This window comes from Atractosteus spatula, chromosome 2, assembly GCF_055471065.1.
Source record: "Atractosteus spatula isolate fAtrSpa1 chromosome 2, fAtrSpa1.hap1, whole genome shotgun sequence".
NCBI lineage: Eukaryota > Metazoa > Chordata > Actinopteri > Semionotiformes > Lepisosteidae > Atractosteus > Atractosteus spatula.
The window spans coordinates 8,038,708-8,058,466 of record NC_142707.1 but is presented as its reverse complement, the minus strand read 5'-3'; the positions used below and the strand labels follow the sequence as shown (position 1 = coordinate 8,058,466).

Genomic DNA, 19,759 nt, shown 5'->3' with positions numbered 1-19,759 from the left:
GGTAAGGCTTATGAATCAAGCAAAAAATTGTATTATCTGGTACTATATATGCTTGGTTTATGTGATTCATAAGTAACCAGAAATACACAGTGCATTAATTTATAAGATTTTTTATTTATTTATTGGGGAACCTTACCTATTATGTTCCTACCAGTAATGTTTTTAATAAGAAATTTTTCTTCGTTTTCAAAATTTGTGCTTGCATTTTTAAAATGACAAAAAAGAATGAAATGAACTCATCAGTCCAACACAACCTTAAATCTTGTGCTTTTATTAAGAAAAATTAACTTTAACTTTGGGAAATGTTGTTAATTACATTCTGCGTGCATCAGTTGTGGAGTGCAGAAGCCTTACAGGCTTTCCAAAACGTTTTTCTCAAATGCTCATACTGTACGTTCCTGCCCTCATAAAGTAGGTCTCTCACAATCAGATCCAACTGATAATAATTAAAATAATCAATTGGTATTTCATACATTCACACATAAGTCTTTAACTGCCTTAAGAATCCACTCTTCTTACATTCCTCAGCGTTCGAATAACAGAGACGCAAAGCCTTCCCCACCCAGTTAATATTTGTTCAAACCATGTTGTCACTACTGGCCACGCTAAAAGGTTGGAAAAGGTCCTGTAAGCGCCGGTAATTAACATAGTGAAAGAGTGCACATGCGTGTGTGGAGGCAGGGTGAAGCGTTGCTTTTCTCCAACTAAGAAGATCTTAAAACTGGAAATAAGATAGATTTTAACGAAGTTACAGAATTTCACGACTTTCGCCACTGCGCTGTTGCCCGCACACGAAAAAAAGGCGGCGCTTAGTTTTCGTACTCGTCGTCGATTTTGAACTCGAACTCGTAGTTCTCCGTGGGCTCCGGCGTGTCCCACAAACCTGCTCCGGCTGGTGTGGTTGGGCTTTCCACGATGAACCAAGAATCGTATGGTGTGCCCTCCGCGGGGATGTCTTCTGGAGTGGTGGGCTCAGTGGAGCTCGGGAGAGGCTGGGTGGTAGTGAGGGGCATTTCAGTGGTAGGGGGCGCTGTGCTCGTGGCGTTGGCTCTGAGCCTTTGCTCCCGGATCCTCTTGAGTCTCAACAATCGGAGGAGTTGCTGACGCGATAGGCGAGAAAGCGGGCGCCGTCTGCCGTTCTTGTTCCCCTTTACATACCTGTTCCCATTGCCATTCGCAGACCCGGGTCTGCTCCCGTTCTTGTGGATGAGTCTGATGGGCCTGTTCCCGTTCAGGGCCATGATCTGGCGGATGCGGTCCCAGTTGGATTTGACCAGGGTGAAACTGCACTGTGTCGCCCCGACCTCATAGCCCACCACACATAACCTGGATACTGGGGAGTAGCCCTCCGCTCGCACCGTCACTCGATATTCTCCGGGGTTCAGCAGGCGCCAGTAGTCCCCGTTGGCAGCTAAACAAGTGAGATTAATCACTGATGATATCCCTCGGCATCTTATGATCTCATGCTAAAGTTTCTGGCCATTGCAATATTGTAATACTGTATATTACACTATTCTGTCATCACTCTGGTCATGCTATACTGTTATTTTTCTGAGGACTCTTTAAAATAGCCACTTTGCTTTGGAATTATATGTAATGGAACACAGGCTTATGTGTTATGACTCCGATAAGGATTTATCCTGTGACTCCTGTACGACACAGGATTGCAAACAACTGTCAAGAATATCCGCCTCCCGAAAGCCTTAAATCCTCACCTGTCTTAACGTCGTGGTTGATCCCGTCCACAGACACGGTAGCATTGGCAATGGGATTGCCTTCACGATCTTTCACCACTCCCTTGATGCCACGATGCACCTGTATAGATCAGAATCACGCCTGTGTTAGGGCAAGTCTGTGAATCCGATTGGTAGAGCTCGGTATCATGGCCTTGGGCACAAGGAGCTCACCAGTGAAACAACCATAAGAAGGCAGCCTCTTCTTTCCATCTGTCATCTTGAGGTAAAATCAGTGCACAAAGGCGGGCAAACCTGTTTCTTGATTTTTATTTTCCTTCAAATCTGGCATCTAAATTGGCAAGATTTTGCAGCTGGAAGACTGGTTTATTGTCATATAATTGGAGGATCGCTTTCACTTGCTCTGTTGTCCAGGCGAGATGAAGACACAGTTAATTATCTCTCAGCACAATTACCTGTATTTCAACAGGAACACTAGAAGCCAGCCTTACCAGATCCAGCTGAGCAACAATGATATCGCTGCAAGGCTTGGTAAGGACATCATAAAGAGGTGAAATTAAGAATTCTGATGGTAACAGCAGTTATCTGGCTTGGTGGCCCCAGTTACCTGCTCCATGAAGACCAGCAGGGCCTCTCGGTTACTCTCCCACTCCTGTGGAAGCTCGCTCTCATGAGGGAACTTGTCACAGCCCACAAAGATGGAGAGCTCAAAGCAGTTGGTGTGCAGGTAGCTGAAGTCATTCATGCCTAAGTGACAGTGGAAAAGCTGGCATTAACAGCTGACTAACAAGAACAGACAGAATGCTGAAGTACTAAAATTGTGTGTTACGTGATAGTTTGATGCTTTCAATGGATATTAGTCTCATTCTTTTTTTTACTGTAATGCCTCACTTAAGATTGAGATTCCTCATTGCACATTACCTTATATTGCAATCTACCAGAATTTTAACAGAAACTAAGCTAGTCCTCCTAATGCATGTTCAGAACCTGGAGACAGTGTAGATTTAGAACTGGAAAGAGTCAAACATAGCCCCAGAAACGTTATTCTGGGTACACTTTTGAAAACTTTGCATTCTAAAAAATTAAGTACAAAAATCTCAAAAACATATCTGTATCTTTAGTCTGGAAGAACTGCGCTGACTTCAGGATTACGTTCTCATTGTGCTGGGGATGGAAATTGGGCTCTTTACTTTTTTGTATGAAATGACATGTTTCAGGCCTCTGTTCACTCAGTATTTAAAACTAAGCATAACCCCAGAAGAACTGTGCCTCAGCAGGAACAGCTGCGGACCCCTCTTGAATGTCTGTGTACAGATTTGTGTGGGATTTTCTCACTGCAGTGTTTTTCCAGTCAGATGCGGTGTGCACTCACTGCCCACAACTGGCTTCCAGCTGGCCCGGTTGGTGATGCCCAAGCCAGCGGTGACATCATCGGTGTGGCAGCCCCCCCGGTAGGTCTCAGTCATGGTGAGATGAGTGGAGGCGTAGGAGACGGCTAGCCAGCGGAACACGGAGTCGTCCGGAGTCTCGCGGAGCTCGCTGTCGTAGTGCTGTTGACTCTGGGCCCACGCCTCCTCATCGTACTCTTCCTCGCGCCCCCGCCGGCGCCCGTTGTTCCCAGCCGGGCGCTGCATGTCGAAAGGGTAGGTCACAAACTTCTCCCCTGCCTGGATGTTGGCCCCCAAGACGAACGGATTCCGCTCCATCCAGGAAATAATGGCTCTCGTCTCCACGGCAACCTGACACACAAATATAGAGGATCCCTCTAAGCTAAAGGAACAGTAGGCCCACTATTGCTCAGTGGATGATATAGTTCAATTATATACAGTAGTACACTTTTTATATCCAGTATGGGGTATGCTTGTTGCTTAGGAGTTGGCTGAATTGCAGTGAAGCTCTAAAAGCTTGTCAGCAATTGGTGTTAAGTAAGAAGGCTTTCAGTTTCACAGAATGACATATATCTAGGCATAGAGGATGTATCTGCTCCTTTCCTTCGCTGTTCTAGTAATGTAGGAAAGTGAAGTTAAGATGTGTAACAGTGATCACAATTCCCCAAATGGTGGCACACAGATGGTTGAAGATGGGCATTAGCTGGACAGCGTTCTCTGCCCCCAGCCCAGCAGTGGTTTCTGCAAGCTCGAAGCGATGCCAGTTAGAGCCGTGCTGCTCGTCCTGGAATGGCCCGTGAAGCTTGCAGCGTGTCCAGTAATGACTAGGTCTGGAGGAGCGGGGCTTCGAACTCTCCTTCTCCCCGTGTGATACTGGAGCTGCAGCCATGAAGGCAACCCGTAAGGAATGACTGAATCCTGACTGGATGAGCATGAGAGAGAAAACAGTCAGACTTTTTTAGACTTTTTCTCCATTACCAGTACTCTGTGGAATGGTTGACTGCTGCAAGTAAGAAAGAAGGTGCACTTTGCGGAAAATGACGCAGTGCCAATTTGTACGTGTTCACCACCTCCGTTGTAAGTATATTTACACCGAGGAAGCTGTATAACTGTTACTTTAACCGAAATCTTGCAGGAATTGTCAACTTTAGGCGCTTGAACTGGCCGTTGACCGTGTTTGACTTTTCCTCAGACTCACCGAAGCGTTCTCCGATAGGAAGTTCTCTGGGATAGGGATATGGTGATTTGGCACTATGCGGGGGACCCACCCTCTGTCCTCTGCACCCCACAGGACGCTGTTGAGGTCAGGGAAATTCTGAAAGATGTCATACCCTTCTTCTGTCCAGTGCCCCAGTCCCCAGTTGCCCATCTCAGAGCCCTGGGGAGAAGGAGATGTAAGAAAGTCAAGCATTGACTCACTTGATGATTTAGAGACAATTTACGTCTTGACAGCTGGACTTTTGAGAACCAGTGCATTAGCCTGCCCACTCTTATTTTGCCTGGCATTATTTTCCAAACTCTGAGTCATTTAAATTTTCAGTTCCCCTTGTCTTTCACTGCTTGTGCTACCTCAACTTAATACTTAAGGAGAAATTGGAAGGTAACGTCCTCTCCATCTGTAGATTTTCATTATATTAAAATTTCAAATAATGAAATTGTCATTATGTGAGAAAAGTTGTACATTTAATGTCAGAGTCTTCACACTACCCTTTTCCAAACAATGAGTTACAGCAATTCTACAACACTTTTCTGCTATACACTGTGACATTTTCAAAATAAAGAAGTTACAATACTGCGGTATTTCTGTTGAAATAAAGAATGAAGTGTTCTATTTTGAGTTTGTGCAGTCATGTCTAGTTTTTGAAGACGCAACCAGATTGTAAAATTTCAGAAAGAGAGGGACACAGAATAAGTGACAGTACGAGCAAACTGATCCACAAACCATCTCATAGGCGAGCTCATAGGCATCTGGGTTGAGCGAGGGCACCAAATGAATGCGGATTCCCTCCACTAGGCGGCGCACTCTGGGATTGCCATCGTTGTACTCCTTGCACATGAACTGCATCAACAGCAGCAGCAGCTCCCGGCCTAGGGCCTCGTTACCATGGAGACCGGCAGTGTAGCGGAATTCCGGTTCCCCTGACAAGGAAATTGCAATTCATGAGAAGAAAACTGTAGAAGATGGCCTGATTCTAAGGGCTGGTCCCACTCAAGACACCTTCCTCTGTACATACAGTGCTGTATCGGCTGTCAGAACAGGTCCACAGCAGGGTTATTTGGACTCCGGATTGCTCTGAAGTCTGTGCTTCGCCTGGCATTTCTCATCACAAGGCTAGGAAGAGACATAACCTCTACCCTTCTAATAGTAAGGGGAGGTAAAGTTTTTTTTTTGTCAGTGTTTCATTTAAGTGACTACTCTTTTGTAAAGTATACAGTGTTGTGATACATTTCTTAAACCTAGCATCCCACGTCAAAACCATCCCTACCCAAAAACTTAAGAGCTGATATTTTGCACACCTAATATAAATGGGATGAATAGGGAGAATTAGCTAACCAGACCCAGAGGTACGGATATAGGCTGCCTGTGTTGGAATTACTCCGTTATCTCTTAGTAAATCTCCCAGAAACAGGTTGACAGCGATGGGAGATCTGGTGGTTTGAGCTGAACGATGTCCTCACCTGCCTCGTGTTCTCCAGGGTTGTCTGAGATCTCCATGGCATAGATCTTCAGCCCCTGGGAGCTCTTGCCAATATTGTAGATCCTGGTAATGGAGGGACACTCCTCGTTGATCACTTTCATCATCTGGGTTTCAAGAGAGGAGGAGGAACTGTGTTAAGAACACGGGGCTAAAGGAAGGGTTGTCCTGTGCAGTCTGAGTCTTCGCCATTTCTTCACCATCATATACTAGAGGCACAGAACATTCTAGGCTGGTGTTTTAGCGTTGATGAGAAAATTACCTGTCTCATCTCCTTGTAGTTGTGATGCCTGAAGTCCAGGTCATCTGTTGATGTGACTTCATTCTGGCTGTATATGCTGGGCCCTGAGGAAAGAAAGAGAACTTTTGTTAAAGGAGCATCTTTAGAAATGATTGAAACAGAGACTAAAGATCAAGGATTGTTTCCCGTCCTTTAAAGCCTAGAGAAAAACAGATAGAGGACAAGAAGTTACTGCAGATTTTCATTTTTGAAAAGGAATTAATTATTATTCCCCTTCTGTTTTTACCTTCCAACAAAAATATCTGCAAGTATGTTACTGACTGATTTTCTTAGTCACTTCATAGATTTTTTTTTCTGAGAACAGAATGTTCAGATGATCTTAGCTCATGATATGTCTTGACATAAGAACAGAATAAGGGGGAAAGTTTTTCTCACCTGGTAAACTAAAATGATGATCATCCTGCTTTTCTTATAGTTAAACAAAACATTTCTATGAATATCCAATAACAATCAAATTAAAAGAAAAAATAACTCTGGGGGTCAGGTACGAAAAATAAAGTTTTTTTTTGTGCTTGGTTTTAGCTTTTTCTTGAAAAGTCATGCTGGTGGTTGAGATATTGTATGAAGCTTCCAGTGCCAATCCTATCTACCACAAAGAATAGTGACAAACTCTGAGGGTGCCTTTGCAAAATCAGAAACAAAAAGTAATAGTATAAGATAACGTATCTCTTGGCTGTGTCTTTGTCACTTACTGGACACAGGGCAGCCCATGAACTCCAGCCTCATGCACAGACTGCCATTCCAGCTCTGGGGCAGAACCCGGATGTAACGTGCGACCACTGGCTCGACAAACTGCGACATCACTGGCGTGTCTTTGTCCACATTGCCAAAGAACATCTGTTCAGGCACGAGGGGGAGAGAAACAACAAGCTATTGTCTCTTGATGCTCTCAACCTTTATACAGTATATGAATACTGTTTTTATCTCAGCGCGTCATGGATGCACATTCCTTCTTTTGTTTTCCCTTAAAAAAACATACATCTGAGAGTGAAATCTCCTGGCTTCTTCAGTGTGGGTCCTGCCTGTGGTTGATCTGCAATGGGGCTGGGGTTCGGCTCCACTCACCCACTCGGAGTAGCCATCATGGAGAACTGTCCATTCTCGGCTGTCATTGCTGAAGGCCACGTAATAGGAAGTCACAAAATCGTTGCTGGTGGGAGATGAATGGAAAACATACAGCTGATGCACAGAGGCCAAAAAAAACAGGACATTGTGAAATATCCATAGCTAATACAACAGTGACTGCTTTTGATGTTCAGTGCTTTATAACAGGAAGAGAGGAATAGGGGAGATCCAATACTAGCAATTAATTTACAAATCTTGTCTATGAACTGTCATCTTGGGAAGTGGCACTGACTCAAGTTACGGTATGCGCTGAGACTGGGAGTTCTTTTTTCTCTATTGAAAAGCCAGATTCAATGCACCTGCAGTATCAACCCTTATTACAGTCGACTGATGCATTTAAAAGTTGGAAGACGATGAACCCAAGTTTAAGAGCGGAATAAATCGAATGTTAAAGTCAACAGGTTTTGCAAAATGAAAACGTTTTGGCCATCCTAAACTTGGGACTTTGATATCTGCTGTTGGCTTGTGTGATGTCCTGTGGCTTGAGTTTGATTTGTTCTAAATACTGCTACCTTTCAGCTGGCCAGTGTGATGTAATGGGAGGTTCCTTACTGTATCTGGGAGTCCCTGCCCTGGGTGATAACTCCTGTGAACTCTGTCTCCCTGCGGGCATCCATCTCGAACCAGTGCTGTGTCTCCTCACTCTCAGCACACCATGCTCCACCGTACACTTCGGTCTCATCCTCCCCACCCTGTGAAGATGACTTCATTTGCCATGAAATCATTTGTCAGACAAGAAACCAAAAGACACAGAGCAGGTCAGGGTGGCATAGCTGTCATTCGTGGAGCTGTGAGTATTGATGATTTCCCCCATCTTGACCCCAGAGGCCCATTCTAAACAGCATTATCTTCCACCACAAAAGGGAAAGACTTTTTCATGTTTGATTACATTTTAAACTTTGTTCCTCCTGTTTTCAGTTGGACTGAAAAAGCCAAATAAATTTACTAATGTCCATTGGTTAAGAAACGTGTCTTTAAAAATAAATACTTGTAGTCCAGTGAACTGAACATAAGAGAATAATCTGCGCTCTCCCCACAATCCTAATTTTCTGGTTTCTGCTACAGGCTTCTAAAACATAGTTCTTTGACACTTGATTCAGATTCAATAAAAGCAACACAGATTCTACAATTTTCACTGGTCTGGAAGCTTAGCTTCATCAGATATAGGACTCTTTAATCTGCTACATCCTGGTAAGACTGGTACAAAGGTTCTCTTTTTACAAACAACCATTACAACATAGTACTGTACATATAGGAATTCAGATGTCCACTTCTGCAAGATGTGGAAGTTTCATAAAACCAGTAAATTGATGGTACAAGAGTACAGTAGTTGGCCTTAGAGCTGGAACTCCCTTTCCACTGAAATGGATTTTTTTCATCTTAATTACTGTAGTTTTGCTGCAAAAAACATAACATCATTGCATGCACCACTAGCTATGTTGAACTGTATCTGTCATGCTAAATCTTCATGATTTGTGGTATTTGTTTGGTTAAAACATCTGTACCATATCAGCCAGTGGGCTATTGATACAAGCCTGCTCTGAACTCCAAGTGTTTGGTCTATCCCTACAAGACTGCATGGAGCTCCCAGTGTTTGGTCTATCCCTACAAGACTGCACTGAACTCCTGTGTTCAGTCTATCGCTATGAGCCTGCACTGAGCTCCTGCGCTGAACCCCTGGTGTTCAGTCTTTCTCTACAAGCCTTTGCTGCACTCCCTGTGTTTGCTGTATCGCTACAAGACTGAGCTGAGCTCCCTCTGTTCGTTAAAAGCCTACTGTGAGCTTCCGGTATTCAGCCTATCACTATGAGCCTGTGCTGAGCTCCCTGTGTTCGGTCTATCGCTATGAGCTTGCACTGACCTCCTCGTGTTCGGTCTATCGCTACGAGCTCCCATTGTTAAGCCACAGGATTTAGGTGCTGCTTCATACCTGCATGTTGAGCCGTCCTCGCTGGGGGCCCAGGCTGTGGTCTAAACTGGAAGAGGCTAGCAGCTGGTCGTCATCAATGCGGTGGGACTCCATGCCTAGTGGGGGGCATTCTAGGAGTAAAAGCAGTTGAGACATGTTGGGACCCATGTTACATCATCTCCAGGTGGTTGTAGATAGTGCACAGAAAACAGAACTGTTCAATGTGTAGCCATATCTGTAGCTACGTACTGTACATGAATCACAACTCTATGGTCAGGATGTTCTGTCCTGTGATGTAAAATCACTAGTACAGCATGTTATTTTATACTAGGATTGTCTGAGAGAGATTGTCCAAGAGAATATTGGGTTTTGAATCAACTTATATCTTAATATTGTCATTGTTTTAATGAATTAATCGTTCATCATTTTTTGGCTTTTATTCTTTGAGTATTTGAACATAATATTTACAAAACCAGTAGGAATTTAGCTCCTGTACAGCAAAGATAACATCCCTAACTTCTATATTAATACCTAAATTTTCAATTTTGAATGTTTTCTTCAGAAAAGCGTGAATTCTGTTCCTAGCTGCTCTCCGTCTGTTCACTTGGATACTACTTTGTTCCTAAGCACGTGTTGCCTTCCTTAAACACTGGGAGCAGAGCCAAGCCATGGATGGTGAGTGGCAAGAGATTTATGTTTTATATTCTCTAGGGACCGTCTCTCTCGGTTTCCTGTCTGTAGAAGTACAGCAGAGGTTCTGGTGCTGTGGTTTCCTCTTTTGCTTGTTGATCAGGGGAGCGTCTCGAGCCCAGTGACTCGGCAGGGTGACCAGGCTGAGGTCTCCCCAGTCCTTCCTGTACCCCCAGCCTCTGTGACACTCAGTTACTAGCAGTAATCATGACTCTTGTGCCTGCTTTCATGATCGTGGTTTCGTTCAAGTAAGTCGCACTCCTAATTCCTGACCAGACATGAGCCCGTAATTCCTCTCTGGAAACACTAGATATTCCCTCTTGGTTGGCACAGTCCGCAGATGTTGTAGATGAATTATACCTGGTTTTCCAGTGTAGCAAGAGCAGTTTATTAAAGGGCAATACTGAGATGTCTTGGTAAGAGTGCTAATGTGTGCGAGTTAAATCCATTACTATTGTGTCTTAATATTAAAACAATAAAGTATTTAGTTTTGATCAGAAACGCAAATGTAAAATTACACCAGCGCTGCAAATGAAGCAGTGTCATGCACAAATCTAGCATTGGTATGGCAACTAAGCAGATAATTTAATCTGCAGGATCTTTAACAAACAGTTTGACAAAAACTGCAAGTAAGCAAAATTGTACAAAACAGCATCAATTAAGTTTGGTGCTTTGGAAACTAATGCAAGCTTAAAAAATCTTTTTAAGGCACAAGAGTAGATTATTAAATGAAGGTGATAGATTTTTAGAAAGGTTAAGAATGTCATCATATCACTGGACAATTGATTTGGTGTCCACTAGTGTTTGGGATGCTGTAATCTTATCATGATTTACCATGCACTGCCTTGGAAAGTACTGCAGCGGTCTATCTCCAGAGAGCTCTGAAATTGCTAAGGGCTTATGAGAACATGTTAGATGTTTGCTGGGATTTTATAGACCACACTCCTCTTCTGATCTAGTAATCAACAAGTCGTGTTTGCCGTTTGGAAATGAGTGCCAGACAGTTACATTGAACAGGCTGGAGGCACTGCCAGAAACAACACAGTCAACGCCAAGAGCACAGAATCACTGTTGACATTAGAGCTCTCTGCCATTCAATTCAGCGAAGCTCAGCCCAGATCATGTTTTACAGGACATAAAGTGAGCATGATCCTGAAATTTACAATGATTGATCGTGTTTTTGCTCTAAGATGCTGGCTAATTGCAGAATGCTGAAGACTGACATTACATCCTGCAGCCATGATGGGATTGCCCGCGCCCTTCCAGTTTCCCTGTTTGTAAACGTGTGGGAAACAGATATCTATCTGAACCAACAAAAGGCTATTTTCTTAGTGCCATTTCTTTTTGTTTTGCCATCGGATTCAAACTCTTGTTTCCTAAAAATCTGACTTCTGGGACCTGGGCTGCAGGAAAAGGAATTGAGCTCTGTGTTGGTTATTGGAAAGCACAGTTGTTTTTCAACAGGCAGTACAGTGGTTTCTTAAGTGAAGAGGCTGAAGAGGAAATGTCAAGCCTGTGCTTGTAACATCAATTGTCTTTAACTCTTCGCAACTGGTTTCAAGTCACTCACAAAACTATGAATACTGACTCCAAAAAACCTAATCTTTTATCCAACAGTTAGCTTCCCTCACCAAATTCCCACTGTCCCTCCACCATAAAAGACCTGTTGCTTCTCTCCTTATGTGGGCACAGCTCTGTGCCACAGCAGACATACAAGTCCCACTGAACAGGTTTTGTGAGCTGCAAGCTTTTATGTAAGTTAACCCGAGGTGCCTGGTGATATATCTATAGAGGGAGAATGTACACAGAGTTAATAATTGCGAGACACATTGTGCTTTTGCTTCAACGGTGCAAATTGCACAAGAACCTGCAGCACGTAAAAAATAAATTTATGGGAATCTAATATTTTCACAGCAGATGTCCTATAGCATTTCTTGAAGGTGTGATAATTTTACCTCCACAAGATCAGAATATGACAATCACTACGAGAATGTCCTGATATTTGTGCACCAGTACGCATTTTATCTGATCTGGTGCTGAGGTCACCCTGTCCGTGTTTTTTATCAGAACTCCAAAGACTGCAAATTGTATATTTGCAGAATCCTCAAAGGGATTGTCGTGCGTTTTCTTTTCCTGGAAAAACAGCTGTATTGTAATATCAGCATCAGCCAGCTGTCTGACTCACTGCACAAATCTGACTCAAGAATGTCCATCTGTAATCTATTTTTTGGGATAATAAAACATTATTTCCAATTCCAAACCTCACCTCATCCACACATACAGACAACAGACTGGGAATAGGTCAGACAGTATCTCACACCTAAAAAGAACAAACTCAGCACAAAGAGCAGTAAAGAAGGTAACAGTGGACACACAGTGGTTGATATACAAGTGACATTACTGCTCCCTCTGTATTTCACAGTCTTTATATCAGCCCTGAGGGCTAGAGGGACAGTCATAAACCTCTTACTCTTTGGTTCGGTGTAGATTCTCTCTTTTGGTTTCGTCTCCCACTCTTCCTCCCACTTTGTCTCCTCTTTGTCTGTAATGGAAGATGAGGACAACAGGATGTCACTTGCCTGTGATTAGACTCCTTTCCAAACAAGCCGCGACAGTGCCAATGTAGCAGAAGAAAATGCAGTGGCTGTCGCAGTATGGCATATTTCCCATTCTGTACTGGTTTCATAGCTCTCAGGAGCTCTGAAGTATTCATTAAACTGGCACATACTGTACAGTATGTACTATATTCCTGCATGTATTGCATGTGAAAATTCAAGTTTGACCCCCTCAACTCTGACCTGTTCAAACCTATAATACTGTTTATTGGATCTTGTTGATACAGGCTTGGGCTGCAGTCCTGCCCTCATCCTTCAGTGGCTCAGATTTTATAAGATCTTAGAAAGTACTGTACAATATGTTTTGGTGTGGAAAAAAAAGTTTGGTCTTACTATGAATGGAGTTTAAAAATGATGTGCAAGGCAAGTCCTTGCAGCAGGCATCAGTCAACAGCGGTTTCGGCAGCTAGGTTTGTGTTTATGAATAGATACGCTCTGTAAAAGTGGAGAGGGCGTAAATCTGACAATCCAAACATTATTTTGTCAACATGGACAGTTGAAGTCCTTCAGCATGAAGGCCGTTTTTTTCTGAGCTGTCTGCCCCACTGGAGAAGAGCCAATACCAACTTGGGAATTTGACTATGTAGGGTAATATTGAAACCAACTGCCTTGAAAGTAATCTCAGGAAAGTGAAAAGGCTTCTGGAGAGCTTGGTTTTGTAATACCGTGAGCGTAATGCAGAACAGCATACCCTTGATTTGGTTTTGTTCTTTCAGAGCCAAGGAATGTGATGCTCATATGCAGCAATTTAATCAGAAAATGTAACACAGACTGAGAAGCCACATGAGTACTCTTGAGGACAGAATTACGCTGAAGATGAGAACTGGGAAGGGGAAGAAATTCAAACTTTGTAAAATGCCGCACAGCATGATCATTCCTGAAATGTTAAATAACAGCACAGCTTTGCTTTGGCTTGTTTTCTGAAACATGGGGCCACATTTTATTTCGTTCGCAAAACACCAGAACGCCATTGTTGTGCCCCTTTCGTTTCTGTCCAGGCCTTGTGCAGGAATTTAGCAAGATGGGAGGGTTTTTAGCCTGACCCATGCATTTGACTATCCTTCAATGTGACTGATCTTTGAATCTAACACAGGGTTGTCCTCCAGCTCTGTCCGCTGCCTGAGATCTTGTAAAACTCGACTCCGATCACCCTGTGCCATTACATGTGTCATCCGTTAGACATCTTTCTTTCTGCCCTTGCCTGTCGAGAGAAATCCCAAGTGGTTATGGAACGAAAACTTCCTTCCCTTTCGCCCCCGTCCTCAAAGAAGTCAACACGTGGCAGCAGCTGCTGTTTTTATTAACTGTCTCCCTTTGCCCTTCTCTCCCTCTCTCCCTGTCTTCCCCTCTCTCTTCCACATCCTGGATAAAGTAGAAAAAAAGGCAGCACACTCCAATTCACAACCCCATGACGTTCCTTCCCAAAATACTGCCTTTTTAAAAATTTGAAACCTTTCCTGTACTTAGTTCAATATAACGCATGGACCAGCATGTGATTGTACGTAAGTGTCCTCTGATGTGGTTACCGTTACTCATTGTGTGAAGAGTCTCAGAGATCAGGGATCAGAGATGTTACTGAACAACATTACAGAGCCATTGAGTATTATACAGTACTACTGTATATACACCCAGGTGGTGTGTAAGAATACAGTACCTCTGGACAGTAGGCAGAAAGATGCTAACAGGTGACACTGCTTTATATTACAAAGGAATGAGGTGGATACAATGTAGCCCCAGGCTACATTGAGCAAATTTTATCTTTGAATAAATACATTTACTCACTTTTCTCTTCTTTCTCTTTTTTTGAGTCTTCTTTTTTCTCCTCTACCTTCTTGATTGCTAAAGACATACGAATCCCAGAGTTAGAGTAATGCAGAAAACTGCTGTTGGTAATTTTCTCTACCAGTTATTCTAGATTACAACCATCATCCTTGCTGCTCAAGAAGGGAGGCAAAGTTTTGAACAATGATTTCAAGTGCACAAATCTTCTTTTTATAAAATAATAAAGAAATTATTGTTGTGTGAAACTGTGAAAGTGTTCTAGCATGTGTGAAAAAAAAATCAGATCGGACTGGGGAGGCACCTTAAATGAAAAAAAAGAGTGCTTTTCACTTGCTGTTCTTGCAAAGATTTTGCCATGATTTTTTTAATAGATGGACTCTTAGCTTTCTTTGATATTTTTGTGAGCATCCAAGTATTAACCTCTTGGGAGGGTAAAACTAAGAAGCTCTTGTGTGGACATTAGCTGACACAAACAACAGCTTGTTTGAGCTTCTTACTGGCATGTGTAGACCGAACTTTATAAACGAGCTCTATTAACAACTAACACTTCTTCTAAAAAATAATGAGCCACATTATTGCATGACGACTCAGTGTTTTCTATGATCGCTTGTTTCCATTCTCTAACCCAGCGTTAGCGCATTATTACAGTATGTGCCTTGAACGTTTTGGAGAGAGAAAAGAAACTGAGCCAAGAGTGTGACGGACACACAACATGCACCACCACGGAGCCTTGCGCAGGGACAAGGGGGAAACGGACAGCCGCTATCAGAAACTTACGATCTCCGTAGTCATACATGTCGTACCACGTGTCTTCGAACGGAGGAGGGGTCGGCTCCGCTGAGGCAGAACAGAGCAGAAAATCAACACAACAGTGCTGAGTAAAATAATGTTTGAGGGCTCGCTCTCAGGCTTTTCTCTTCCTCCATTTGAGATTTCACACGGTTTTATCTAGCTGGAAATTTCTCCTTTCTCTTAACCAGGAGAATACTTTTTTACCCTAGTCTCTGTTAAGAAAACGCAGAGTTAAAGGTCAGTTTAATACATGAAGAACGTGGTGCTCAACGCGATCAAAATCCGTTCTGAAAAAATAATTGTTGCCCTTAAGTCATATTCCTTGGATGATTATTTTAATACACTATTATATACACGGTACCAGTGCCTAAAACTTTCATCTACACCAATGAAAAACCTACCGCTCCTACTGCCATCAACACAGGTGAGTAGCACGATTCTTAGGTCTTGGCACAGAGATCAGTTCAGATGTACTACCGCAAACCTTTGAATTGGGCTGTGTTTTCACGGAGTCCCTCGGTTTAATCTGAATTTGTCTTCCATCAGTCTCAGAACTGAGCCTCGGGCCTCAGATTAGAGTAGTGTGATAACTCCCCTTCCCCTGTGATGAGTACCTGTAACTGCCTGGCTCCAGTCTTCGGTGTAGGGCCCAGGGTAGATCTCTTTCTCTTCAGGCAGGGGCTCTGGAATGTCATCTGTCAGGGAGAAAAAGGACACTGGCGGTGGAACAGAATGGGGTGAGGGTTTTCTCTTGTGACAGAAGTCAGCCCTCAAACACCTCTGACCTCTAACTGCTGCTCAACTGACTCTTTCATTTCCCGCTGTTCAGACTGGGTTCAGGAATCTCAGAATTTCTCCCTTGATGGTTTGCGTCTAGCTTCACAGGGGCAGCTACAGTATAAGTAAACACCCTCGCTTGATACCTGCTCTAGACATGTTAGGCAATGGCTTGAGGATTAATAAATGCCATTGTGATTCTGAATCCTTTAAGTGAGGGGTTCCCAGTCCTGGTCCCAGAGGGCAGGTGTATCTTCACCAGCAGGCGCCTGAAGTTGTTGGTAATGTTGTCCTATTTTACTAATAGTAAACTGATACAATTTGATAAGGGCTCAGCTGGACTGGAAAGCTGTACAAACACTGGCCTACAGATTGAGTCTTGGAAACCCCCTGCTGTAAGGTTTTGGGAGTACCAAAGGGTCATGCTTCACCAGAGAAGTGGTCTCGGGTGTCTTTGCTGCTGTGCCTGTGTGAGCCACATTGTGCTCCAACGTGTTCCTTCGGAGACATTGAAAGAGTCACCGCGGCCTTCACAGAAATACATTCCAGTCAACGCCACACAGCCAGGCTCCTGAGTACTTTCCAAAGCCTTAGCTCCTAGATTTTATTTTACAAACGGCTCCTATAAATCTCACTCTTTTATGATTTGATTTGATTTTTTTATTTTTTAATCTCACTCTTTTATGAGATTGCATTTAAATAAAAACAGAATAAGTCTCCCTTACACTTTGCATCCCAGTAGTCATCTTTTTTCTCCTCCGTCTCTTTCACTGGATCAGGGGTTAAGGGCACCTCAGGTTTCAAAACAATATCCACTGCAAAATAAAAAGTACTTTCAGCAGGGTTTGCAATGGTTAATAATGGTTACATGAACAGTTTGTGAAATACACATCCTGTGTGTATTTTGGTTAGAAGCATCAAATTGACACTATCAATATTGAATTTGTACCATTACTAACAAGATATCCCTTTTTACTTTTCTGCTTTCCAAAGGGAAAATGATTTGACTGTAAAATTCCTTGAACTGTTAGGTACCCTCTTCTAAGCAGTAAAACTGTTTTTTGTAGTGTTAAGCAGACAAGGGAGCACCTGACTCCTCCCCCTAGATGGGAAAGTGCATCACAGGGTTACCCCCAGAAGTGCTGGTCCCCACTCACATACTGTAGCTGGGGTAAAGTGCTTCATACAGGGTAACAACAGCACAATGGGGACTTGACCCCACAGCTTGTCAGTTAGGAGTCTAAAGACTTACCCAATATGCTATACAGTACATTTTCCTTGCTCAACAGTGTAAGTGTTTTGTTGCACCATCCCTTCAGATGTCACCAAAGCGATGTAAGTTTGTGTTTAAAACTTTGTTGTGCCGATTATTTTAGAAGCACCCCACCTTACAAACTTACACAAACATTTAATTCCAGTCTCATGGCAAATAGACACTTACATCTTTAATTTGTGCACTTTAGAACACTTTAGACATCCATCCTAATATGCAAGGGTAGTATACTGTCAGAATGTGTGATGTTGACAGACAGGGGCTGATTTTATGTATGCAGACCGTGTGCTTGTGTTCTAAATGTTTGTGATTGTCCTTTACTACAGTACAATATTTCATTTATGGTCTTGCTCTTATTCTGTCAGGATTACATGTGTAAGTGAAGAGTGGCCTCAATTAAGCTGTTTGAGGATCTCGAAACATCTCTTTAGCTTTCTGCAAAAATTCTGCCACAGTTAACTGCTTTTTGCAAATAATAAATCAATGTGATTTTATATTTACTGTTAGTTGTTGGCAGTTCGACTCCCATTTATAATTCCTGTGGTAAAATTCAATATACAGTCCCTGGGAGTGCAGTTTCCCCAATTGTGTAGTTGTCTAGGAGATGTAGAAACAGCTGGTTGGCATTTGTGTTTTCTTTAATGAGTTTTTTATTTATTATTCCCTAGTGCCAAGGGGGTGTTCCAAACAGAAGAACAGCTAGCTCTTACCTAGGTCTGTGTGGATTTCCTCTCTCTCAGCCACAGTGGGTGGTTCTGTGGGGGTCACTAAAGAGAAGTGGTATTTTTTTAGTTCAGAATTAACCTCAGCGTGTCTAGATTCTTAAATGACAACACAGTCCGTATTTGCAATTTTGTAACCTCCTTATTTCATGTAGCCTTACTCTACATCAAAGTGCGTGCTGTCTCGTGCTGAAAGAGCAACATTCTGACAATGCTGTTCTGTCCCAGAGCTCGAGCAGTGGCTCCCATCGTTAACCATGGTGTTTTTTTTTAAAAGAGGAAAAAAATACCAGCCAGAAAATCCTTGATTTAAAAAAAAACATTACTGAGTCATCCCTCGCCCTTTCTTGTGAACAAGCACACAGCAGCGCTGTACGTGACTTGAGATGTTTCCTAGGTAACAGAAAATCTCTCAAGCCGTGCCTGTTGAGGTCTGTGACTAATAAGACCTCTGGACTGCAGGATGATGTTGGCAAATATTCCCACATATTCCCTGTAGAGGTTCCGTGTGGAATTTGTTTGTTTCATGGTGTTGGATTGTACTAGCACAGTGTATGGGAAATCTACAGTAGTACTTACGGTTGTCCCAGCCTAACTTTCTGAGGATACGATCCTCCTCCTCCTCCAGAGTAGGGTGTTTTGTCGGCTGCTCCTCCACTCGCTCTTCCTCCTCCTTCCTTTTTGTCTCCTCCTCCACCTCCAACACCTTCTTCCCCTTGTCTGGTTTCTCTTTGGGCTTCTTGGTGGGCTTGGGAACCTTGGGTTTCTTAGAGGGCTTTGGGGCCTTGGGTTTCTTGGAAGGCCTTGGGGACTTGGGTTTCTTGGTGGGCTTGGGAGGTTTGGGTTTCTTGGTGGGCTTGGGCGCCTTCTGCTTCTTTGCTTTAGCCTCCTTCTCAGCTGCTTTTTTGGCCTTAGCTAAGGGTTCGAAGGAGAAATCGAAGAAAGAAGGAGGATGCATTCAAGCATGAGGATTTTATTCATCTCAAGAGATGCCGGGACAGCTCATAGACATACAGCAAATAATCACAAAAACACAACACAGACATCACAACTACTCTAAAAAGATACATTGACACAACTGCAAGTTTGCTCATAATTGCTGAACACCAGACACCGGATGTGAAATACACACCATTAAGCACATAGCGAGCTGAGCTGACATGTCGCTGCTGACATGTCTATAGTCAAGATAAATATATTCCTCTTGTTTAGCAATCCATGGCTGGGAATACTGGGCATTCACATGTCTAGGGTTTAGAGACCTTCCTACACTAAACCAAAAAAGTGGCATGAACGTATTTGCTTCCATGGTCCTTCATGATCCTTTTAATGTGTCAGCGAAGGTTACAGGACTACTTTACTTTGTGGGTAGGGCTTTGTGATATAGACATCTTAACCTTCTCCAATTTCCAGTCTTCCTTACTTCAGTCCCTCAGTGTTAAGATAGACTGTACATTGCATTTGTTGTTCATATCTTTCAATGGTTTCCACAGAAACAATAAGTTTGATTGCAAAGTAATGCTGTATATGCTCTTGTAATAAAGAAGCACTAAGAAACACAAGCATAGGAAGAGCAAGGTTACACAGTACACTCTACATGTATGGATATATCAGTGCCAGCTCCAGTGTTGCCTAACATACAAGGCACACAGGGTGCTCATTTTTGTTTCTAGTTAGAACAAATGTTAACCTGCTCCAGCTGTTGCCCCACAGCTGTAAGTAATTCAGGAGAAGATGTGGCATTGACACAACTAGGACATTTGGATTAGAGTTTAGGAATTCAGGCTGAAGAACAACTGACAACAGCCGCTTTGACTCGTATAATGAACCCTAATTTATTTGATTAAAATAGGATTATGGACAAGCAGCTAGAAATGGTCTCTGAACGGCTGATGTCGGGTGATGTATAGGGGTTCTTTTTTTTTAAAGCATACTTCAGTCCTGATTCTGAGATTGAATTAGTTATTACTTGAGTTTAGGTTGTCAAATGGTTAC

General features: G+C 42.9%; 1 protein-coding gene across 1 annotated transcript in view; it reads right to left on the bottom strand.

Moving 5' to 3' along the window:
• Nucleotides 1–252: 252 nt before the first annotated feature.
• aebp1a (AE binding protein 1a) overlaps nucleotides 253–19,759 on the bottom strand; it is a 29,803-nt gene continuing 10,296 nt past the window's right edge. Inside the window, exons 2-20 of the mRNA XM_088933001.1 lie at nucleotides 18,344–18,679; nucleotides 17,753–17,809; nucleotides 16,495–16,584; nucleotides 15,607–15,687; nucleotides 14,978–15,037; nucleotides 14,201–14,257; nucleotides 12,274–12,345; nucleotides 9,135–9,244; nucleotides 7,757–7,908; nucleotides 7,145–7,229; nucleotides 6,772–6,916; nucleotides 6,041–6,123; nucleotides 5,762–5,885; nucleotides 5,025–5,221; nucleotides 4,281–4,460; nucleotides 3,067–3,433; nucleotides 2,302–2,441; nucleotides 1,716–1,815; nucleotides 253–1,411 (exon numbers count right to left, since the gene is read on the bottom strand). Coding sequence (XP_088789127.1) covers nucleotides 810–1,411; nucleotides 1,716–1,815; nucleotides 2,302–2,441; nucleotides 3,067–3,433; nucleotides 4,281–4,460; nucleotides 5,025–5,221; nucleotides 5,762–5,885; nucleotides 6,041–6,123; nucleotides 6,772–6,916; nucleotides 7,145–7,229; nucleotides 7,757–7,908; nucleotides 9,135–9,244; nucleotides 12,274–12,345; nucleotides 14,201–14,257; nucleotides 14,978–15,037; nucleotides 15,607–15,687; nucleotides 16,495–16,584; nucleotides 17,753–17,809; nucleotides 18,344–18,679 — 3,038 coding nt within the window. The 3' untranslated portion in view covers nucleotides 253–809. The remainder of the gene's footprint in view (nucleotides 1,412–1,715; nucleotides 1,816–2,301; nucleotides 2,442–3,066; nucleotides 3,434–4,280; nucleotides 4,461–5,024; nucleotides 5,222–5,761; nucleotides 5,886–6,040; nucleotides 6,124–6,771; nucleotides 6,917–7,144; nucleotides 7,230–7,756; nucleotides 7,909–9,134; nucleotides 9,245–12,273; nucleotides 12,346–14,200; nucleotides 14,258–14,977; nucleotides 15,038–15,606; nucleotides 15,688–16,494; nucleotides 16,585–17,752; nucleotides 17,810–18,343; nucleotides 18,680–19,759) is intronic.